Consider the following 19,018-nt stretch of genomic DNA (forward strand, 5'->3'; position numbering starts at 1 on the left):
TGTTGGTCTGTCTTCTCCTAAAACACAGCCGACTCTGTGTTGGTCTGTCTTCTCCTAAAACACAGCCAACTCTGTGTTGGTCTGTCTTCTAACGACACAGCCGACTCTGTGTTGGTCTGTCTTCTAACGACACAGCCAACTCTGTGTTGGTCTGTCTTCTCCTAACGACACAGCCGACTCTGTGTTGGTCTGTCTTCTCCTAACGACACAGCCAACTCTGTGTTGGTCTGTCTTCTTCTAACGATACAGCCAACTCTGTGTTGGTCTGTCTTCTCCTAACGACACAGCCAACTCTGTGTTGGTCTGTCTTCTCCTAAAAACACAGCCAACTCTGTGTTGGTCTGTCTTCTCCTAAAACACAGCCAACTCTGTGTTGGTCTGTCTTCTCCTAAAACACAGCCAACTCTGTGTTGGTCTGTCTTCTAACGACACAGCCAACTCTGTGTTGGTCTGTCTTCTCCTAACGACACAGCCAACTCTGTGTTGGTCTGTCTTCTCCTAAAAACACAGCCAACTCTGTGTTGGTCTGTCTTCTCCTAAAACACAGCCAACTCTGTGTTGGTCTGTCTTCTCCTAAAAACACAGCCAACTCTGTGTTGGTCTGTCTTCTCCTAAAAACACAGCCAACTCTGTGTTGGTCTGTCTTTTCCTAACGACACAGCCAACTCTGTGTTGGTCTGTCTTCTCCTAACGACACAGCCAACTCTGTGTTGGTCTGTCTTCTCCTAAAACACAGCCAACTCTGTGTTGGTCTGTCTTCTCCTAAAACACAGCCAACTCTGTGTTGGTCTGTCTTCTAACGACACAGCCGACTCTGTGTAGGTCTGTCTTCTCCTAACGACACAGTCGACTCTGTGTTGGTCTGTCTTCTCCTAAAACACAGCCAACTCTGTGTTGGTCTGTCTTCTAACGACACAGCCGACTCTGTGTTGGTCTGTCTTCTAACGACACAGCCAACTCCGTGTTGGTCTGTCTTCTCCTAACGACACAGCCGACTCTGTGTTGGTCTGTCTTCTCCTAAAACACAGCCAACTCTGTGTTGGTCTGTCTTCTCCTAAAACACAGCCAACTCTGTGTTGGTCTGTCTTCTAACGACACAGCCAACTCTGTGTTGGTCTGTCTTCTCCTAACGACACAGCCGACTCTGTGTTGGTCTGTCTTCTCCTAACGACACAGCCGACTCTGTGTTGGTCTGTCTTCTCCTAACGACACAGCCGACTCTGTGTTGGTCTGTCTTCTCCTAACGACACAGCCAACTCTGTGTTGGTCTGTCTTCTTCTAACGATACAGCCAACTCTGTGTTGGTCTGTCTTCTCCTAACGACACAGCCAACTCTGTGTTGGTCTGTCTTCTCCTAAAAACACAGCCAACTCTGTGTTGGTCTGTCTTCTCCTAAAACACAGCCAATTCTGTGTTGGTCTGTCTTCTCCTAAAACACAGCCAACTCTGTGTTGGTCTGTCTTCTAACGACACAGCCAACTCTGTGTTGGTCTGTCTTCTCCTAACGACACAGCCAACTCTGTTTTGGTCTGTCTTCTTCTAACGATACAGCCAACTCTGTGTTGGTCTGTCTTCTCCTAACGACACAGCCAACTCTGTGTTGGTCTGTCTTCTCCTAAAAACACAGCCAACTCTTTGTTGGTCTGTCTTCTCCTAAAAACACAGCCAACTCTGTGTTGGTCTGTCTTCTCCTAAAACACAGCCAACTCTGTGTTGGTCTGTCTTCTCCTAACGACACAGCCAACTCTGTGTTGGTCTGTCTTCTCCTAAAACACAGCCAACCCAATGTCTTTTGTTGACGCAAGACATGTGTGATTGCAAAATTAGATTTTTATGCAATGGATCCCTATTACAGTTAATTGTCTGTCTTAGTGTCTGCTCAGCTAAATGACCTGATGTAATGTTAAATGTCTTAGTGTCTGCTCAGCTAAATGACTTGATGAATTGTTAAATGTCTGGTTTAGTGTCTGCTCGGCTAAATTACTTGATGTAATGTTAAATGTCTGGCTTAGTGTCTGCTCAGCTAAATGACTTGATGTAATGTTAAATGTCTGGCTTAGTGTCTGCTCAGCTAAATGACTTGATGTAATGTTAAATGTCTGGCTCAGTGTCTGCTCAGCTAAATTACTTGATGAATTGTTAAATGTCTGGCTTAGTGTCTGCTCGGCTAAATGACTTGATGTAATGTTAAATGTCTGGCTTAGTGTCTGCTCAGCTAAATGACGATGTAATGTTAATTGTCTGGTTTAGTGTCTGCTCAGCTAAATTACTTGATGTAATGTTAAATGTCTGGTTTAGTGTCTGCTCAGCTAAATGACTTGATGTAATGTTAAATGTCTGGCTTAGTGTCTGCTCAGCTAAATGACTTGATGTAATGTTAAATGTCTGGCTTAGTGTCTGCTCAGCTAAATGACTTGATGTAATGTTAAATGTCTGGCTTAGTGTCTGCTCAGCTAAATGACTTGATGAATTGTTAAATGTCTGGCTTAGTGTCTGCTCAGCTAAATGACGATGTAATGTTAATTGTCTGGTTTAGTGTCTGCTCAGCTAAATTACTTGATGTAATGTTAATTGTCTGGCTTAGTGTCTGCTCAGCTAAATGACTTCATGTAATGTTAATTGTCTGGTTTAGTGTCTGCTCAGCTAAATGACTTCATGTAATGTTAATTGTCTGGTTTAGTGTCTGCTCAGCTAAATGACTTGATGTAATGTTAATTGTCTGGTTTAGTGTCTGCTCAGCTAAATGACTTGATGTAATGTTAATTGTCTGGTTTAGTGTCTGCTCAGCTAAATGACTTCATGTAATGTTAATTGTCTGGTTTAGTGTCTGCTCAGCTAAATGACTTCATGTAATGTTAAATGTCTGGCTTAGTGTCTGCTCGGCTAAATGACGATGTAATGTTAAATGTCTGGTTTAGTGTCTGCTCAGCTAAATGACTTGATGTAATGTTAATTGTCTGGTTTAGTGTCTGCTCAGCTAAATGATTTGATGTAATGTTAATTGTCTGGTTTAGTGTCTGCTCGGCTAAATGACTTGATGTAATGTTAATTGTCTGGTTTAGTGTCTGCTCAGCTAAATTACTTGATGAATTGTTAAATGTGGTGTTTTCCCTCCTGTCCACTGGGTGGCGCTGTGGACAGATCTTTACAGTGCAGCTGTGTCTGGAGGAGCAGGTGTGGGAGGCGGAGGGCACCAGCATCAAGAAGGCTCAGCACTCCACCGCCTGCCTTGCCCTCACTGAGAGCCTTCTGCCCAGGCCCGCTCCTCGCTCTCCTACAATGGACGTCAACAGCAACCCAGGTCATTTAGATGTCTTATTTGTGATTTTATTATTATAGGGATGTTGTACTGAGAAATTCTCCAAACAGTACCAGGGTCAGAGGAGGACAGTCGTAGGCCTCAGTCCATCCAGACAGTACCAGGGTCAGAGGAGGACAGTCGTAGGCCTCAGTCCATCCAGACAGTACCAGGGACAGTACCAGGGTTAGAGGAGGACAGTCGTAGGCCTCAATCCATCCAGACAGTACCAGGGTCAGAGGAGGACAGTCGTAGGCCTCAGCCCATCCAGACAGTACCAGGGTTAGAGGAGGACAGTCGTAGGCCTCAGTCCATCCAGACAGTACCAGGGTCAGAGGAGGACAGTCGTAGGCCTCAGTCCATCCAGACAGTACCAGGGTTAGAGGAGGACAGTCGTAGGCCTCAGTCCATCCAGACAGTACCAGGGTCAGAGGAGGACAGTCGTAGGCCTCAGTCCATCCAGACAGTACCAGGGTCAGAGGAGGACAGTCGTAGGCCTCAGTCCATCCAGACAGTACCAGGGTTAGAGGAGGACAGTCGTAGGCCTCAGTCCATCCAGACAGTACCAGGGTCAGAGGAGGACAGTCGTAGGCCTCAGTCCATCCAGACAGTACCAGGGTTAGAGGAGGACAGTCGTAGGCCTCAGTCCATCCAGACAGTACCAGGGTCAGAGGAGGACAGTCGTGGGCCTCAGCCCGTCCTGACAGTACCAGGGTCAGTACCAGGGTTAGAGGACAGCCGTGGGCTTCGGCCCATCCAGACAGTACCAGGGACAGTACCAGGGTTAGAGGAGGACAGTCGTGGGCCTCAGCCCATCCAGACAGTACCATAGTTAGAGGAGGACAGCCGTGGGCCTCGGCCCATCCAGACAGTACCAGGGACAGTACCAGGGTTAGAGGAGGACAGTCGTAGGCCTCGGCCCATCCAGACAGTACCAGGGTTAGAGGAGGACACCTCTCTCTCTCTCTCTACCTCTCTCTCTACCTATCTCTCTCTACCTATCTCTCTCTACCTATCTCTCTCTCTACCTCTCTCTCTCTCTACCTATCTCTCTCTACCTCTCTCTCTCTACTTCTCTCTCTTTACCTCTCTCTCTCTCTCTCTCTCTCTCAATTCAATTCAATTCAATTCAATTCAAGGGCTTTATTGGCATGGGAAACGTGTTAACATTGCCAAAGCAAGTGAGGTAGATAATATATAAAGTGACTATATAAAGTGAAATAAACAATGAAAATTAACAGTAAACATTACACATACAGAAGTTTCAAAACAATAAAGACATTACAAATGTCATATATATATATATATATATACAGTGTTTTAACGATGTACAAATGGTTAAAGGACACAAGATAAAATAAATAAGCATAAATATGGGTTGTATTTACAATGGTGTGTGTTCTTCACTGGTTACCCTTTTCTCGTGGCAACAGGTCACAAATCTTGCTGCTGTGATGGCACACTGTGGAATTTCACCCAGTAGATATGGGAGTTTATTAAAATTGGATTTGTCTTCAAATTCTTTGTGGATCTGTGTAATCCGAGGGAAATATGTCTCTCTAATATGGTCATAAATTGGGCAGGAGGTTAGGAAGTGCAGCTCAGTTTCCACCTCATTTTGTGGGCAGTGTGCACATAGCCTGTCTTCTCTTGAGAGCCATGTCTGCCTACGGCGGCCTTTCTCAATAGCAAGGCTATGCTCACTGAGTCTGTACATAGTCAAAGCTTTCCTTAATTTTGGGTCAGTCACAGTGGTCAGGTATTCTGCCGCTGTGTACTCTCTGTGTAGGGCCAAATAGCATTCTAGTTTGCTCTGTTTTTTTGTTATTTCTTTCCAATGTGTCAAGTAATTATATTTTCTACCTCTCTCTCTACCTCTCTCTCTCTACCCCTCTCTCTGCCTCTCTCTCTCTACCTCTCTCTCTCTACCTCTCTCTCTACCTCTCTCTCTCTACCTCTCTCTACCCCTCTCTCTCTCTACCTCTCTCTCTACTTCTCTCTCTCTACCCCTCTCTCTGTCTCTCTCTCTCTACCTCTCTCTCTCTACCTCTCTCTCTACCCCTCTCTCTCTCTACCTCTCTCTACCTCTCTCTCTCTCTCTACCTCTCTCTCTCTACCTCTCTCTCTGACTCTCTCTCTCTACCTCTCTCTCTACCTCACTCTCTCTCTCTACCTCTCTCTCTCTACCTCTCTCTCTGACTCTCTGTCTACCTCTCCCCCCCCCCCCCCCCCCTCTCTCCTCCTGTAGGTAGTATCACCCCTACGGTGGAGCTGAATGGTCTGGCTATGAAGAGAGGTGAGCCAGCCATCTACCGTCCCCTGGACCCCAAGCCCATGCCCAACTACAGAGCCAACTATAACTTCAGAGGCATGTTCAACCAGAGGTGAGTCTGACCACCTCGCACGGCCAAACCGTTTGTTTGTTTCTTCATTCATTATATTTGAGTCATTTAGCAGATGCCAGAGCGACTTAGAGTTAGTGGGCTATAGCTAGCTTAGTGGTCGCCTCATCTTTAGATGACTAGATGAGGCGACCACAGCAGTACATTTGACCTCAAAGAAGCAAAGTCAGAGTTAGTAGGAAAAGACAAGTGCCATTTTTACCTTTATTTTACTAGGCAAGTCAGTTAAGAACAAATTCTTATTTTTAATGACGGTTAACTGCCTTGTTCAGGGGCAGAACGACAGCTCGGGGGTTTGAACTTGCAACCTTCCGGTTGCTAGTCCACCGCTCTAACCACTAGGCTACCCTGCCGCCCCAGTTAAAGTGTACTGTTACCTAGCTAGCTAATGTTAGCTAGCTGGCAGGTAATTTCAAGTTAAAGTGTACTGTTACCTAGCTAGCTAATGTTACGTGTATGATCTGTGTAGTAATATTGTTAATATCTCAGAGCCACTTGCATTGCTAATTATATCCTAATGTTAGCTAACTATAGCCTAATGTTAGCTAGCTATAGCCTAAAGTTAGCTAGCTATAGCCTAATGTTAGCTAGCTATAGCCTAATGTTAGCTAGCTGTAGCCTAATGTTAGCTAGCTATAGCCTAATGTTAGCTAGCTATAGCCTAATGTTAGCTAGCTATAGCCTAATGTTAGCTATATAACATTGGTTGGTTAGCTTTAGCTACCTGCAGATTCATTCAGAGTGGCAACGTTATGAGTTGTGATTATGGTTCATTGTTTAGCTAGCTAGCCACATCTCTTAACAAAAGACTCCACGATGCAAGTGTCCATTTCAATAGAATGTCACTGCGACGACTGTTAGCCAGTTAGCTCGGGTGCTTGACTGCTGTTGATTGGACAGAACGCTCGGATCAACCCTTAAAGAGAATGGTGGAGATAGAGAGGGTGTGAACGATGCTGAATGGGACAAAGAAGAGCTCTCCATCAATCAAATCTAATGTATTTATAAAGCCCTTCGTGCATCAGCTGATATCTCAAAGTGCTGTACAGAAACCCAGCCTAAAACCCCCAAAACAGCAAGCAATGCAGGTGTAGAAGCACGGTGGCTAGGAAAAACTCCCTAGAAAGGCCAGAACTCTAGGAAGAAACCTAGAGAGGAACCAGGCTATGAGGGGTGGCCAGTCCTCTTCTGGCTGTGCCGGGTGGAGATTATAACAGAACATGGCCAAGATGTTAAAATGTTCATAGATGACCAGCAGGGTCAAATAATAATAATCACAGTGGTTGTAGAGGGTGCAACAGGTCAGCACCTCAGGAGTAAATGTCAGTTGGCTTTTCATATCCGATCATTCAGAGTATCTCTACCGCTCCTGCTGTCTCTAGAGAGTTGAAAACAGCAGGTCTGGGACAGGTAGCACGTCCGGTGAACAGGTCAGGGTTCCATAGCCACAGGCAGAACAGTTGAAACTGGAGCAGCAGCACGGCCAGGTGGACTGGGGACAGCAAGGAGTCATCATGCCAGGTAGTCCTGAGGCATGGTCCCAGGGCTCAGGTCCTCCGGGAGGGAGAGGGACAGAGAGAGAGAATTAGAGAGAGCACACTTAAATTCACAAAGGACACTGGATAAGACAGGAGAAGTACTCCAGATATAACAGACTGACCCTAGCCCCCCGACACATAAACTACTGCAGCATAAATACTGGAGGCTGAGAAAGTAGAAATACTGCAGATATAACAGACTGACCCTAGCCCCCCGACACATAAACTACTGCAGCATAAATACTGGAGGCTGAGACAGGAGAAATACTGCAGATATAACAGACTGACCCTAGCCCCCCCGACACATAAACTACTGCAGCATACTGCCCATTGTTTCCTCAACAGTAGGGTTTGATCTACCATTTTTTAGCTCGGAGTCTCTACTTTAAAATACCATTTCGCTACATTAGGCGGTCGGTCACATTGTTACTTCGAAGGCCAAACCCAAAGTCAGTTAAGAACAAATTCTTATTTTCAATGACGGCCAAGGAACAGTGGGAACTGCCTTTTCAGGGGCAGAACGACAGATTTGTAGGACCCTAGCCTCTCGGGGATATGAACTTGCAACTTTCCGGTTACTAGTCCAACACTCTAACCACTAGGCTACCCTCCTTACTGTCCAACATGGTGCTGAATCTTTCATGTTGTTTTTATGGGGGGGGGGGGGGGGGGGCTGTTTTCTTCCACTTCCAACAAGTGCGTGTAATTGTAGTGTCCCTGTTCAGGCCCATGTTGCTGTGTGTCTGATGGGTAAAACCAGGATTCTCCTTTTCATCCTTGTGCCCCAGATGTGTTTCGGTCCGGGGTATTCTTATCGTCAGGACGCTGGTGTTTTTCTAAACAGATTAAAGCTTGGCCCTTGCTCTCTGTCTCTGTCAACTCCCTCCTCTCCTTCAGCATCGCCAGTATTTCCAAACCACCATAAAAGCGGCAGAGGTTTTGGATTAATGGTCCCCCTCCCCGTGCTGGAATGCAGAGAGGGTAGAGAGGCCGTCTTACCTTATTTAGTTCAGACACAGAGGATATGTTGCTGCCCCTCTGCCCTGGTCACTTCCAGGTAGATAGACAGGACAGAGAGAGACAGACAGGACAGAGAGAGACAGACAGGACAGAGAGAGACAGACAGGACAGAGAGGGTAGAGAGGCCGTCTTACCTTATTTAGTTCAGACACAGAGGATATGTTGCTGCCCCTCTGCCCTGGTCACTTCCAGGTAGACAGGACAGAGAGAGACAGACAGGACAGAGAGAGACAGACAGGACAGAGAGAGACAGACAGGACAGAGAGGGTAGAGAGGCCGTCTTACCTTATTTAGTTCAGACACAGAGGATATGTTGCTGCCCCTCTGCCCTGGTCACTTCCAGGTAGACAGGACAGAGAGAGACAGACAGGACAGAGAGAGACAGACAGGACAGAGAGAGACAGACAGGACAGAGAGGGTAGAGAGGCCGTCTTACCTTATTTAGTTCAGACACAGAGGATATGTTGCTGCCCCTCTGCCCTGGTCACTTCCAGGTAGACAGGACAGAGAGAGACAGACAGGACAGAGAGAGACAGACAGGACAGAGAGGGTAGAGAGGCCGTCTTACCTTATTTAGTTCAGACACAGTGGATATGTTGCTGCCCCTCTGCCCTGGTCACTTCCAGGTAGATAGACAGGACAGAGAGAGACAGACAGGACAGAGAAACAGACAGGACAGAGACAGGATAGAGACAGGACAGAGAGACAGACAGGACAGACAGGACAGAGAGAGAGACAGACAGGACAGACAGACAGACAGAGAGAGACAGACAGGACAGAGAGAGACAAACAGGACAGAGACAGGACAGAGAGACTGTCTCTATCTGTCTCTCTCTGTTCTGTCTGTCTCTCTGTCCTGTCTCTGTCCTGTCTGTCTGTCTCTCTCTGTCCTGTCTGTCTGTCTCTGTCTGTCTGTCTCTCTGTCTGTCTCTCTCTGTTCTGTCTGTCCTGTCTGTCTGTCTGTCTGTCTGTCTGTCTCTCTCTGTCCTGTCTGTCTGTCTGGAGGTCTTTCTGTTTTTATCGTTCCTCTTATATTTTCTCGTCTTTTATCTGAGTGGAGGAAGTGTGGGAGGAAGTGTGGGAGGAGGAGAGGAAGTGTGGGAGGAGTGGAGGAAGTGTGGGAGGAGTGGAGGAAGTGCGGGAGGAGTGGAGGAAGTGTGGGAGGAGTGGAGGAAGTGTGGGAGGAGTGGAGGAAGTGTGGGAGGAATGTGATACCAGGATGAAATCCTCTTTTGACATGTTGAAGCGATCATCTTAATGAGAATCAAACAGGAAGTTGAAGTCTTTTTCAGTATTTCTGAGTCATATTGAAGCCTTTTTCAGTCCTATTTGTTCATTGTTTTAAAAGTAACGTATTTAACAATCATTGTTGTTGAGACGTTCTCGTCACCCCGTGTGTGGTAACAATTGTTCCCCAGAAACAATAATGTTAACACTAGATGGCACTGCTGCCTAATGTGAAACCATTCATGGTGCTTGTGTAAGGAAGGGGATTGGGCGGCCATTTTGTAATGAATAGTGATACAGGTGGTCGGCTACAGATTGTCTTCTGTCTGACTGCGTGTAAAGTATTGGTCCTTACAGTTGTGAGTAACTAACTCGCAACACGAACAACCACTGAAAGTAACTAACTCGCAACACGAACAACCACTGAAAGTAACTAACTCGCAACCTTAACAACCACTGATACTGGATACTGCTTATCCTGGTTATACTGCTGATACTGGTTATCCTGGTTATCCTGGTTGTCATGGTTATACTGCTTATCCTGGTTGTCATGGTTATACTGCTTATCCTTCTTATCCTGGTTATACTGCTTATCCTGGTTATACTGCTGATACTGCTTATCCTGCTTATCCTGGTTGTCATGGTTATGCTGCTTATCTTGGTTATACTGCTTATCCTGGTTATACTTTTTATCCTGGTTATACTTTTTATCCTGGTTATACTGCTTATCCTGGTTATACTGCTTATCCTGGTTGTCATGGTTATACTGCTTATCCTGGTTGTCATGGTTATACTGCTAATCCTGCATATCCTGGTTATACTGCTTATCCTGGTTGTCATGGTTATACTGCTTATCCTGCGTATCCTGGTTATACTGCTTATCCTGGTTATGCTGCTTATCCTGGTTATACTTGTTATCCTGGTTATACTGCTTATCCTGGTTATACTGCTTATCCTGGTTGTCATGGTTATACTGCTTATCCTGGTTATCCTGGTTATACTGCTTATCCTGGTTGTCATGGTTATACTGCTTATCCTGGTTATACTGTTTATCCTGGTTATACTGCTTATACTGCTTATCCTGGTTATACTGCTTGTCCTGGTTATACTGCTTATCCTGGTTATACTGCTTATCCTGGTTATACTGCTTGTCCTGGTTATACTGCTTATCCTGGTTATACTGCTTATCCTGGATGTCATGGTTATACTGCTTATCCTGGTTATACTGTTTATCCTGGTTATACTGCTTATACTGCTTATCCTGGTTATACTGCTTATCCTGTTATCATGGTTATACTGCGTATCCTGGTTATACTGCTTATCCTGCGTATCCTGGTTATACTGCTTATCCTGGTTATACTGCTTGTCCTGGTTATACTGCTTATCCTGGTTATACTGCTTATCCTGGATGTCATGGTTATACTGCTTATCCTGGTTATACTGTTTATCCTGGATATACTGCTTATACTGCTTATCCTGGTTATACTGCTTATCCTGTTATCATGGTTATACTGCGTATCCTGGTTATACTGCTTATCCTGCGTATCCTGGTTATACTGCTTATCCTGGTTATACTGCTTGTCCTGGTTATACTGCTTATCCTGGTTATACTGTTTATCCTGGTTATACTGCTTGTCCTGGTTATACTGCATATCCTAGTTATACTGCTTATCCTGGTTATACTGCTTATCCTGGTTATACTGCTTGTCCTGGTTATACTGCTTGTCCTGGTTATACTGCTTATCCTGGTTATACTGCTTTAGAGAGAGAGAGAGAGAGAGAGAGAGAGAGAGAGAGAGAGAGAGAGAGAGAGAGAGAGAGAGAGAGAGAGAGAGAGAGAGAGAGAGAGAGAGAGAGAGAGAGAGAGAGAGAGAGAGAGAGAGAGAGAGAGAGAGAGAGAGAGAGAGAGAGAGAGAGAGAGAGAGAGAGAGAGAGAGAGAGAGAGAGAGAGAGAGAGAGGATACAGGGAGAGGGGGGGGGAGAGAGAGAGAGGGGATACAGGGAGAGGGGGGGAGAGAGAGAGGAGGAGAGGGGAGATTGTTTCACTTTTGTTTATTATCCATTTCCCTTGCTTTGGCAACATGTGTTATATATAATATGTCATACGTTAACACATGTTTCCCATGCCAATAGAGCCCGTTGAATAGAGAGAGACCAGGAGAGGGCGCTATGGGGAGGAAGAGAGAGACAATGACACAGGGGAGATAGAGAGGAGGCCAAGCTGTGCCAGAAATACTGTGATATTATAGAACAGTAATTATTCTATATTACTTGAAGATCAGTGTTTTCTATATTAGGTTTCTGAATCTGGGTCCCAAATGGGGCATGATAAGAGAGAGAAGAAGCGGGGGATGGTAAGAGAGGACAGGGGGGTAAGAGGGGACAGGGGGATGGTAAGAGAGGACAGGGGGATGGTAAGAGAGGACAGGGGGATAAGAGAGGACAAGGGGATAAGAGAGGACAGGGGGATAAGAGAGGACAGGGGGATAAGAGAGGACAGGGGGATAAGAGAGGACAGGGGGATAAGAGAGGACAGGGGGATGGTAAGAGAGGACAGGGGATAAGAGAGGACAGGGGGATAAGAGAGGACAGGGGGATGGTAAGAGAGGACAGGGGGATGGTAAGAGAGGACAGGGGGATGGTAAGAGAGGACAGGGGGATAAGAGAGGACAGGGGGATAAGAGAGGACAGGGGGATGGTAAGAGAGGACAGGGGGATGGTAAGAGAGGACAGGGGGATGGTAAGAGAGGACAGGGGGATGGTAAGAGAGGACAGGGGAAATGATCACCCCAATCCACAAAAGCGGAGAGAAATTTGACCCCAATAACTACTGTGGGATATGCGTCAACAGCAACCTTGGGAAAATCCTCTGCATTATCATTAACAGCAGACTCGTACATTTCCTCAGAGAAAACAACGTACTGAGCAAATGTCAAATTAGATTTTTACCAATTTATCGTACAACAGACCACGTATTCACCCTGCACACCCTAATTGACAAACAAACAAAACAAAGCAAAAGTCTTCTCATTCTTTGTTGATTTCAAAAAAGCTTTTGACCCAATTTGGCATGAAGGCCTGCTGTATAAACTGATGGAAAGTGATGTTGGGAGAAAAGCACACAACATTATACAATCCATGTACACAAACAACAAGAGTGCGGTTAAAATTGGCAAAAAATCACACACATTTCTTCTCACAGGGCCGTGGGGTGAGACAGGGATGCAGCTTAAGCCCCACCCTCTTCAACATATATATAAATGTATTGGCGCGGGCACTAGAACAGCCTGCAGCACCCGGCCTCACCCTGCTAGAATCTGAAGTCAAATGTCTACTGTTCGCTGATGATCTGGTGCTTCTGTCACCAACCAAGGAGGGCCTACAGCAGCACCTAGATCTTCTGAACAGATTCATCCAGACCTGGGCCCTGACAGTAAATCTCAGTGAGACAAAAATAATGGTGTTCCATTAAAGTCTAGTTCCTCTAGAACCTGGAGAAGAGTCCCCTAAGCAAGCTGGTCCTGGGGCTCTGTTCACAAACACCCCACAGAGCCCCAGGACAGCAGCACAATTAGACACCAACCAAATCATGAGAAAACTAAAAGATCATTACTTGACACATTGGAAAGAATTAACAAAAACACAGAGCAAACTAGAAGGCTATTTGGCCCTACACAGAGAGTACACAGCGGCAGAATACCTGACCACTGTGGCTGATCCAAACTTAAGGAATGCTTTGACTATGTACAGACTCAGTGAGCATAGCCTTGCTATTGAGAAAGGCCGCCGTAGGCAGACATGGCTCTCAAGAGAAGACAGGCTATGTGCTCACTGCCCACAAAATGAGGTGGAAACTGAGCTGCACTTCCTAACCTCCTGCCCAATGTATGACCATATTAGAGACACATATTTCCCTCAGATTACACAGATCCACAAAGAATTTGAAAACAAACCCAATTTTGATAAACTCCCATATCTACTGGGTGAAATTCCACAGTGTGCCATCACAGCAGCAAGATGTGTGACCTGTTTCCATGAGAAAAGGGCAACCAGTGAAGAACACACACCATTGTAAATACAACCCATATATTTATGCTTATTAATCTTCCCTTTTCAACTTCAACCATTTGCACATTTTTATAGTATTTTTTTACCTTTTTTATTTGACCTTTAATGTGACATTTGACATTTGAAATGTCTTTATTATTTTGGAGTGTAATGTTTACTGTTAATTTGTATTATTTATTTCACTTTTGTATATTATCTACTTCACTTGTTTTGGCAATGTTAACACGTGTTTCCCATGCCAATGAATTGAATTGAATTGAGAGAGAAGGAGAAGGAGAGGGGGACGGTTAGAGAGACGGAGAGCGAGAGTGACCCCCCACTGAATCACTTAGTTCCCTTTAATGGACGACACACTAACGTGACGGTCAGATGCATCACAGGTCCTGACTCAGACAGGGGGGGGGGGGGGGGGTGATGTTCTGTAAATCCTACAGTCATATTCTAATGTGATGGGTAAGAGCCGTGTCGGAGGGTGGAGGGTAAGATCCGTGTCGGAGGGTGGAGGGTAAGAGCCGTGTCGGAGGGTGGAGGGTAAGAGCCGTGTCGACGGAGGGTGGAGGGTAAGAGCCGTGTCGACGGAGGGTAAGAGCCGTGTCGGCGGAGGGTAAGAGCCGTGTCGACGGAGGGTGGAGGGTAAGAGCCGTGTCGACGGAGGGTAAGAGTCGTGTCGACGGAGGGTAAGAGCCGTGTCGGCGGAGGGTAAGAGCCGTGTCGACGGAGGGTAAGAGCCGTGTCGACGGAGGGCGGAGGGTAAGAGCTCTGTCGGCGGAGGGTGGAGGGTGGAGGGTAAGAGCCGTGTCGACGGAGGGTAAGAGCCGTGTCGACGGAGGGTAAGAGCCGTGTCGGCGGAGGGCGGAGGGTAAGAGCCGTGTCAACGGAGGGCGGAGGGTAAGAGCCGTGTCGACGGAGGGTAAGAGCCGTGTCGACGGAGGGTAAGAGCCGTGTCGACGGAGGGTAAGAGCCGTGTCGACGGAGGGTAAGAGCCATGTCGACGGAGGGTAAGAGCCGTGTCGACGGAGGGCGGAGGGTAAGAGCTGTGTCGGCGGAGGGTGGAGGGTGGAGGGTAAGAGCCGTGTCGACGGAGGGTAAGAGCCGTGAGGGCGGAGGGTAAGAGCCGTGTCAACGGAGGGCGGAGGGTAAGAGCCGTGTCGACGGAGGGTAAGAGCCGTGTCGACGGAGGGTAAGAGCCGTGTCGACGGAGGGTAAGAGCCGTGTCGACGGAGGGTAAGAGCCGTGTCGACGGAGGGCGGAGGGTAAGAGCTGTGTCGGCGGAGGGTAAGAGCCGTGTCGACGGAGGGTAAGAGCCGTGTCGGGGGAGGGTGGAGGGTAAGAGCCGTGTCTACGGAGGGTAAGAGCCGTGTCGGCGGAGGGTGGAGGGTAAGAGCCGTGTCGGCGGAGGGTAAGAGCCGTGTCGACGGAGGGTAAGAGCCGTGTCGGCGGAGGGTAAGAGCCGTGTCGACGGAGGGTGGAGGGTAAGAGCCGTGTCGACGGAGGGTAAGAGCCGTGTCGACGGAGGGTAAGAGTCGTGTCGACGGAGGGTAAGAGCCGTGTCGACGGAGGGTAAGAGCCGTGTCGACGGAGGGTAAGAGCCGTGTCGACGGAGGGCGGAGGGTAAGAGCTGTGTCGGCGGAGGGTGGAGGGTAAGAGCCGTGTCGACGGAGGGTAAGAGCCGTGTCGGCGGAGGGTAAGAGCCGTGTCGACGGAGGGTGGAGGGTAAGAGCCGTGTCGGAGGGTGGAGGGTAAGAGCCGTGTCGGCGGAGGGCGGAGGGTAAGAGCCGTGTCGGAGGGTGGAGGGTAAGAGCCGTGTCGACGGAGGGTAAGAGCCGTGTCGGAGAGTGGAGGGTAAGAGGCGTGTCGACGGAGGGTAAGAGCCGTGTCGACGGAGGGTAAGAGCCGTGTCGGCGGAGGGTAAGAGCCGTGTCGACGGAGGGTAAGAGCCGTGTCGACGGAGGGTGGAGGGTAAGAGCCGTGTCGGAGGGTGGAGGGTAAGAGCCGTGTCGATGGAGGGTAAGAGCTGTGTCGACGGCGGGTAAGAGCCGTGTCGGAGGGTGGAGGGTAAGAGCCGTGTCGGAGGGTGGAGGGTAAGAGCCGTGTCGACGGAGGGTAAGAGCCGTGTCGGAGGGTGAAGGGTAAGAGCCGTGTCGACGGAGGGTAAGAGCCGTGTCGGAGAGTGGAGGGTAAGAGGCGTGTCGACGGAGGGTAAGAGCCGTGTCGACAGAGGGTAAGAGCCGTGTCGGCGGAGGGTAAGAGCCGTGTCGACGGAGGGTAAGAGCCGTGTCGACGGAGGGTGGAGGGTAAGAGCCGTGTCGGAGGGTGGAGGGTAAGAGCCGTGTCGATGGAGGGTAAGAGCTGTGTCGACGGCGGGTAAGAGCCGTGTCGGAGGGTGGAGGGTAAGAGCCGTGTCGGAGGGTGGAGGGTAAGAGCCGTGTCGACGGAGGGTAAGAGCCGTGTCGGCGGAGGGTAAGAGCCGTGTCGGCGGAGGGTAAGAGCCGTGTCGACGGAGGGTAAGAGCTGTGTCGGAGGGTGGAGGGTAAGAGCCGTGTCGACGGAGGGTAAGAGCCGTGTCGGAGGGTGGAGGGTAAGAGCCGTGTCGGAGGGTGGAGGGTAAGAGCCGTGTCGATGGAGGGTAAGAGCTGTGTCGACGGCGGGTAAGAGCCGTGTCGGAGGGTGGAGGGTAAGAGCCGTGTCGGAGGGTGGAGGGTAAGAGCCGTGTCGATGGAGGGTAAGAGCTGTGTCGACGGCGGGTAAGAGCCGTGTCGGAGGGTGGAGGGTAAGAGCCGTGTCGGAGGGTGGAGGGTAAGAGCCGTGTCGACGGAGGGTAAGAGCCGTGTCGGAGGGTGGAGGGTAAGAGCCGTGTCGGAGGGTGGAGGGTAAGAGCCGTGTCGACGGAGGGTAAGAGCTGTGTCGGAGGGTGGAGGGTAAGAGCCGTGTCGACGGAGGGTAAGAGCCGTGTCGGAGGGTGGAGGGTAAGAGCCGTGTCGGAGGGCGGAGGGTAAGAGCCGTGTCAGCGGAGGGTAAGAGCCGTGTCGACGGAGGGTGGAGGGTAAGAGCCGTGTCGACTGAGGGTAAGAGCTGTGTCGACGGAGGGTAAGAGCCGTGTCGACGGAGGGTAAGAGCCGTGTCGGCGGAGGGTAAGAGCCGTGTCGACGGAGGGTAAGAGCCGTGTCGACGGAGGGCGGAGGGTAAGAGCCGTGTCGGAGGGCGGAGGGTAAGAGCCGTGTCGACTTAGGGTGAGAGCCGTGTCGACGGAGGGTAAGAGCCGTGTCGGCGGAGGGTAAGAGCCGTGTCGGCGGAGGGTAAGAGCCGTGTCGACGGAGGGTAAGAGCCGTGTCGACGGAGGGTGGAGGGTAAGAGCCGTGTCGGAGGGTGGAGGGTAAGAGCCGTGTCGATGGAGGGTAAGAGCTGTGTCGACGGCGGGTAAGAGCCGTGTCGGAGGGTGGAGGGTAAGAGCCGTGTCGACGGAGGGTAAGAGCCGTGTCGGAGGGTGGAGGGTAAGAGCCGTGTCGACGGAGGGTAAGAGCCGTGTCGGAGGGTGGAGGGTAAGAGCCGTGTCGACGGAGGGTAAGAGCTGTGTCGGAGGGTGGAGGGTAAGAGCCGTGTCGACGGAGGGTAAGAGCCGTGTCGGAGGGTGGAGGGTAAGAGCCGTGTCGGAGGGCGGAGGGTAAGAGCCGTGTCGACGGAGGGTAAGAGCCGTGTCGGAGGGTGGAGGGTAAGAGCCGTGTCGGCGGAGGGTAAGAGCCGTGTCGGCGGAGGGTAAGAGCCGTGTCGACGGAGGGTAAGAGCCGTGTCGGAGGGTGGAGGGTAAGAGCCGTGTCGGAGGGCGGAGGGTAAGAGCCGTGTCGGAGGGCGGAGGGTAAGAGCCGTGTCGACGGAGGGTAAGAGCCGTGTCGGAGGGCGGAGGGTAAGAGCCGTGTCGACGGAGGGTAAGAGCCGTGTCGGAGGGTGGAGGGTAAGAGCCGTGTCGGCGGAGGGTAAGAGCCGTGTCGACGGAGGGTGGAGGGTAAGAGCCGTGTCGACGGAGGGTGGAGGGTAAGAGCCGTGTCGACGGAGGGTAAGAATCGTGTCGACGGAGGGTAAGAGCCTTGTCGACGGAGGGTGGAGGGTAAGAGCCGTGTCGGAGGGTGGAGGGTAAGAGCCGTGTCGATGGAGGGTAAGAGCTGTGTCGACGGCGGGTAAGAGCCGTGTCGGAGGGTGGAGGGTAAGAGCCGTGTCGGAGGGTGGAGAGTAAGAGCCGTGTCGACGGAGGGTAAGAGCCGTGTCGGAGGGTGGAGGGTAAGAGCCGTGTCGGAGGGTGGAGGGTAAGAGCCGTGTCGGAGGGTGGAGGGTAAGAGCCGTGTCGGCAGAGGGTAAGAGCCGTGTCGACGGAGGGTATGAGCTGTGTCGGAGGGTGGAGGGTAAGAGCCGTGTCGACGGAGGGTAAGAGCCGTGTCGGAGGGTGGAGGGTAAGAGCCGTGTCGGAGGGCGGAGGGTAAGAGCCGTGTCAGCGGAGGGTAAGAGCCGTGTCGACGGAGGGTGGAGGGTAAGAGCCGTGTCGACGGAGGGTAAGAGCCGTGTCGGAGGGTGGAGGGTAAGAGCCGTGTCGACGGAGGGTAAGAGCCGTGTCGGAGGGTGGAGGGTAAGAGCCGTGTCGGAGGGCGGAGGGTAAGAGCCGTGTCGGAGGGCGGAGGGTAAGAGCCGTGTCGACGGAGGGTAAGAGCCGTGTCGGAGGGCGGAGGGTAAGAGCCGTGTCGGAGGGCGGAGGGTAAGAGCCGTGTCGACGGAGGGTAAGAGCCGTGTCGGAGGGTGGAGGGTAAGAGCCGTGTCGGCGGAGGGTAAGAGCCGTGTCGACGGAGGGTGGAGGGTAAGAGCCGTGTCGGAGGGTGGAGGGTAAGAGCCGTGTCGGAGGGTGGAGGGTAAGAGCCGTGTCGGAGGGTGGAGGGTAAGAGCCGTGTCGGCGGGTGGAGGGTAAGAGCCGTGTCGGCGGGTGGAGGGTAAGAGCCGTGTCGACGGAGGGTGGAGGGTAAGAGCCGTGTCGACGGAGGGTAAGAATCGTGTCGACGGAGGGTAAGAGCCTTGTCGACGGAGGGTGGAGGGTAAGAGCCGTGTCGGAGGGTGGAGGGTAAGAGCCGTGTCGATGGAGGGTAAGAGCTGTGTCGACGGCGGGTAAGAGCCGTGTCGGAGGGTGGAGGGTAAGAGCCGTGTCGGAGGGTGGAGGGTAAGAGCCGTGTCGACAGAGGGTAAGAGCCGTGTCGGAGGGTGGAGGGTAAGAGCCGTGTCGACGGAGGGTAAGAGCCGTGTCGGAGGGTGGAGGGTAAGAGCCGTGTCGGCGGAGGGTAAGAGCCGTGTCGACGGAGGGTAAGAGCTGTGTCGGAGGGTGGAGGGTAAGAGCCGTGTCGACGGAGGGTAAGAGCCGTGTCGGAGGGTGGAGGGTAAGAGCCGTGTCGGAGGGCGGAGGGTAAGAGCCGTGTCAGCGGAGGGTAAGAGCC

At 50.7% G+C, this 19,018-nt stretch overlaps 1 protein-coding gene across 1 annotated transcript in view; it reads left to right on the plus strand.

The window, feature by feature from the left end:
* Nucleotides 1–19,018, plus strand: part of stau2 (staufen double-stranded RNA binding protein 2) — a 269,116-nt gene that overhangs the window by 8,772 nt on the left and 241,326 nt on the right. Inside the window, exons 4-5 of the mRNA XM_036934670.2 lie at nucleotides 3,142–3,301; nucleotides 5,547–5,682. Of these exons, the coding sequence (XP_036790565.1) occupies nucleotides 3,142–3,301; nucleotides 5,547–5,682 (296 nt within the window). The remainder of the gene's footprint in view (nucleotides 1–3,141; nucleotides 3,302–5,546; nucleotides 5,683–19,018) is intronic.

Source organism: Oncorhynchus mykiss, chromosome 11 (assembly GCF_057628025.1).
Source record: "Oncorhynchus mykiss isolate SJ-2025 chromosome 11, ASM5762802v1, whole genome shotgun sequence".
Classification (NCBI taxonomy): Eukaryota; Metazoa; Chordata; class Actinopteri; order Salmoniformes; family Salmonidae; genus Oncorhynchus; species Oncorhynchus mykiss.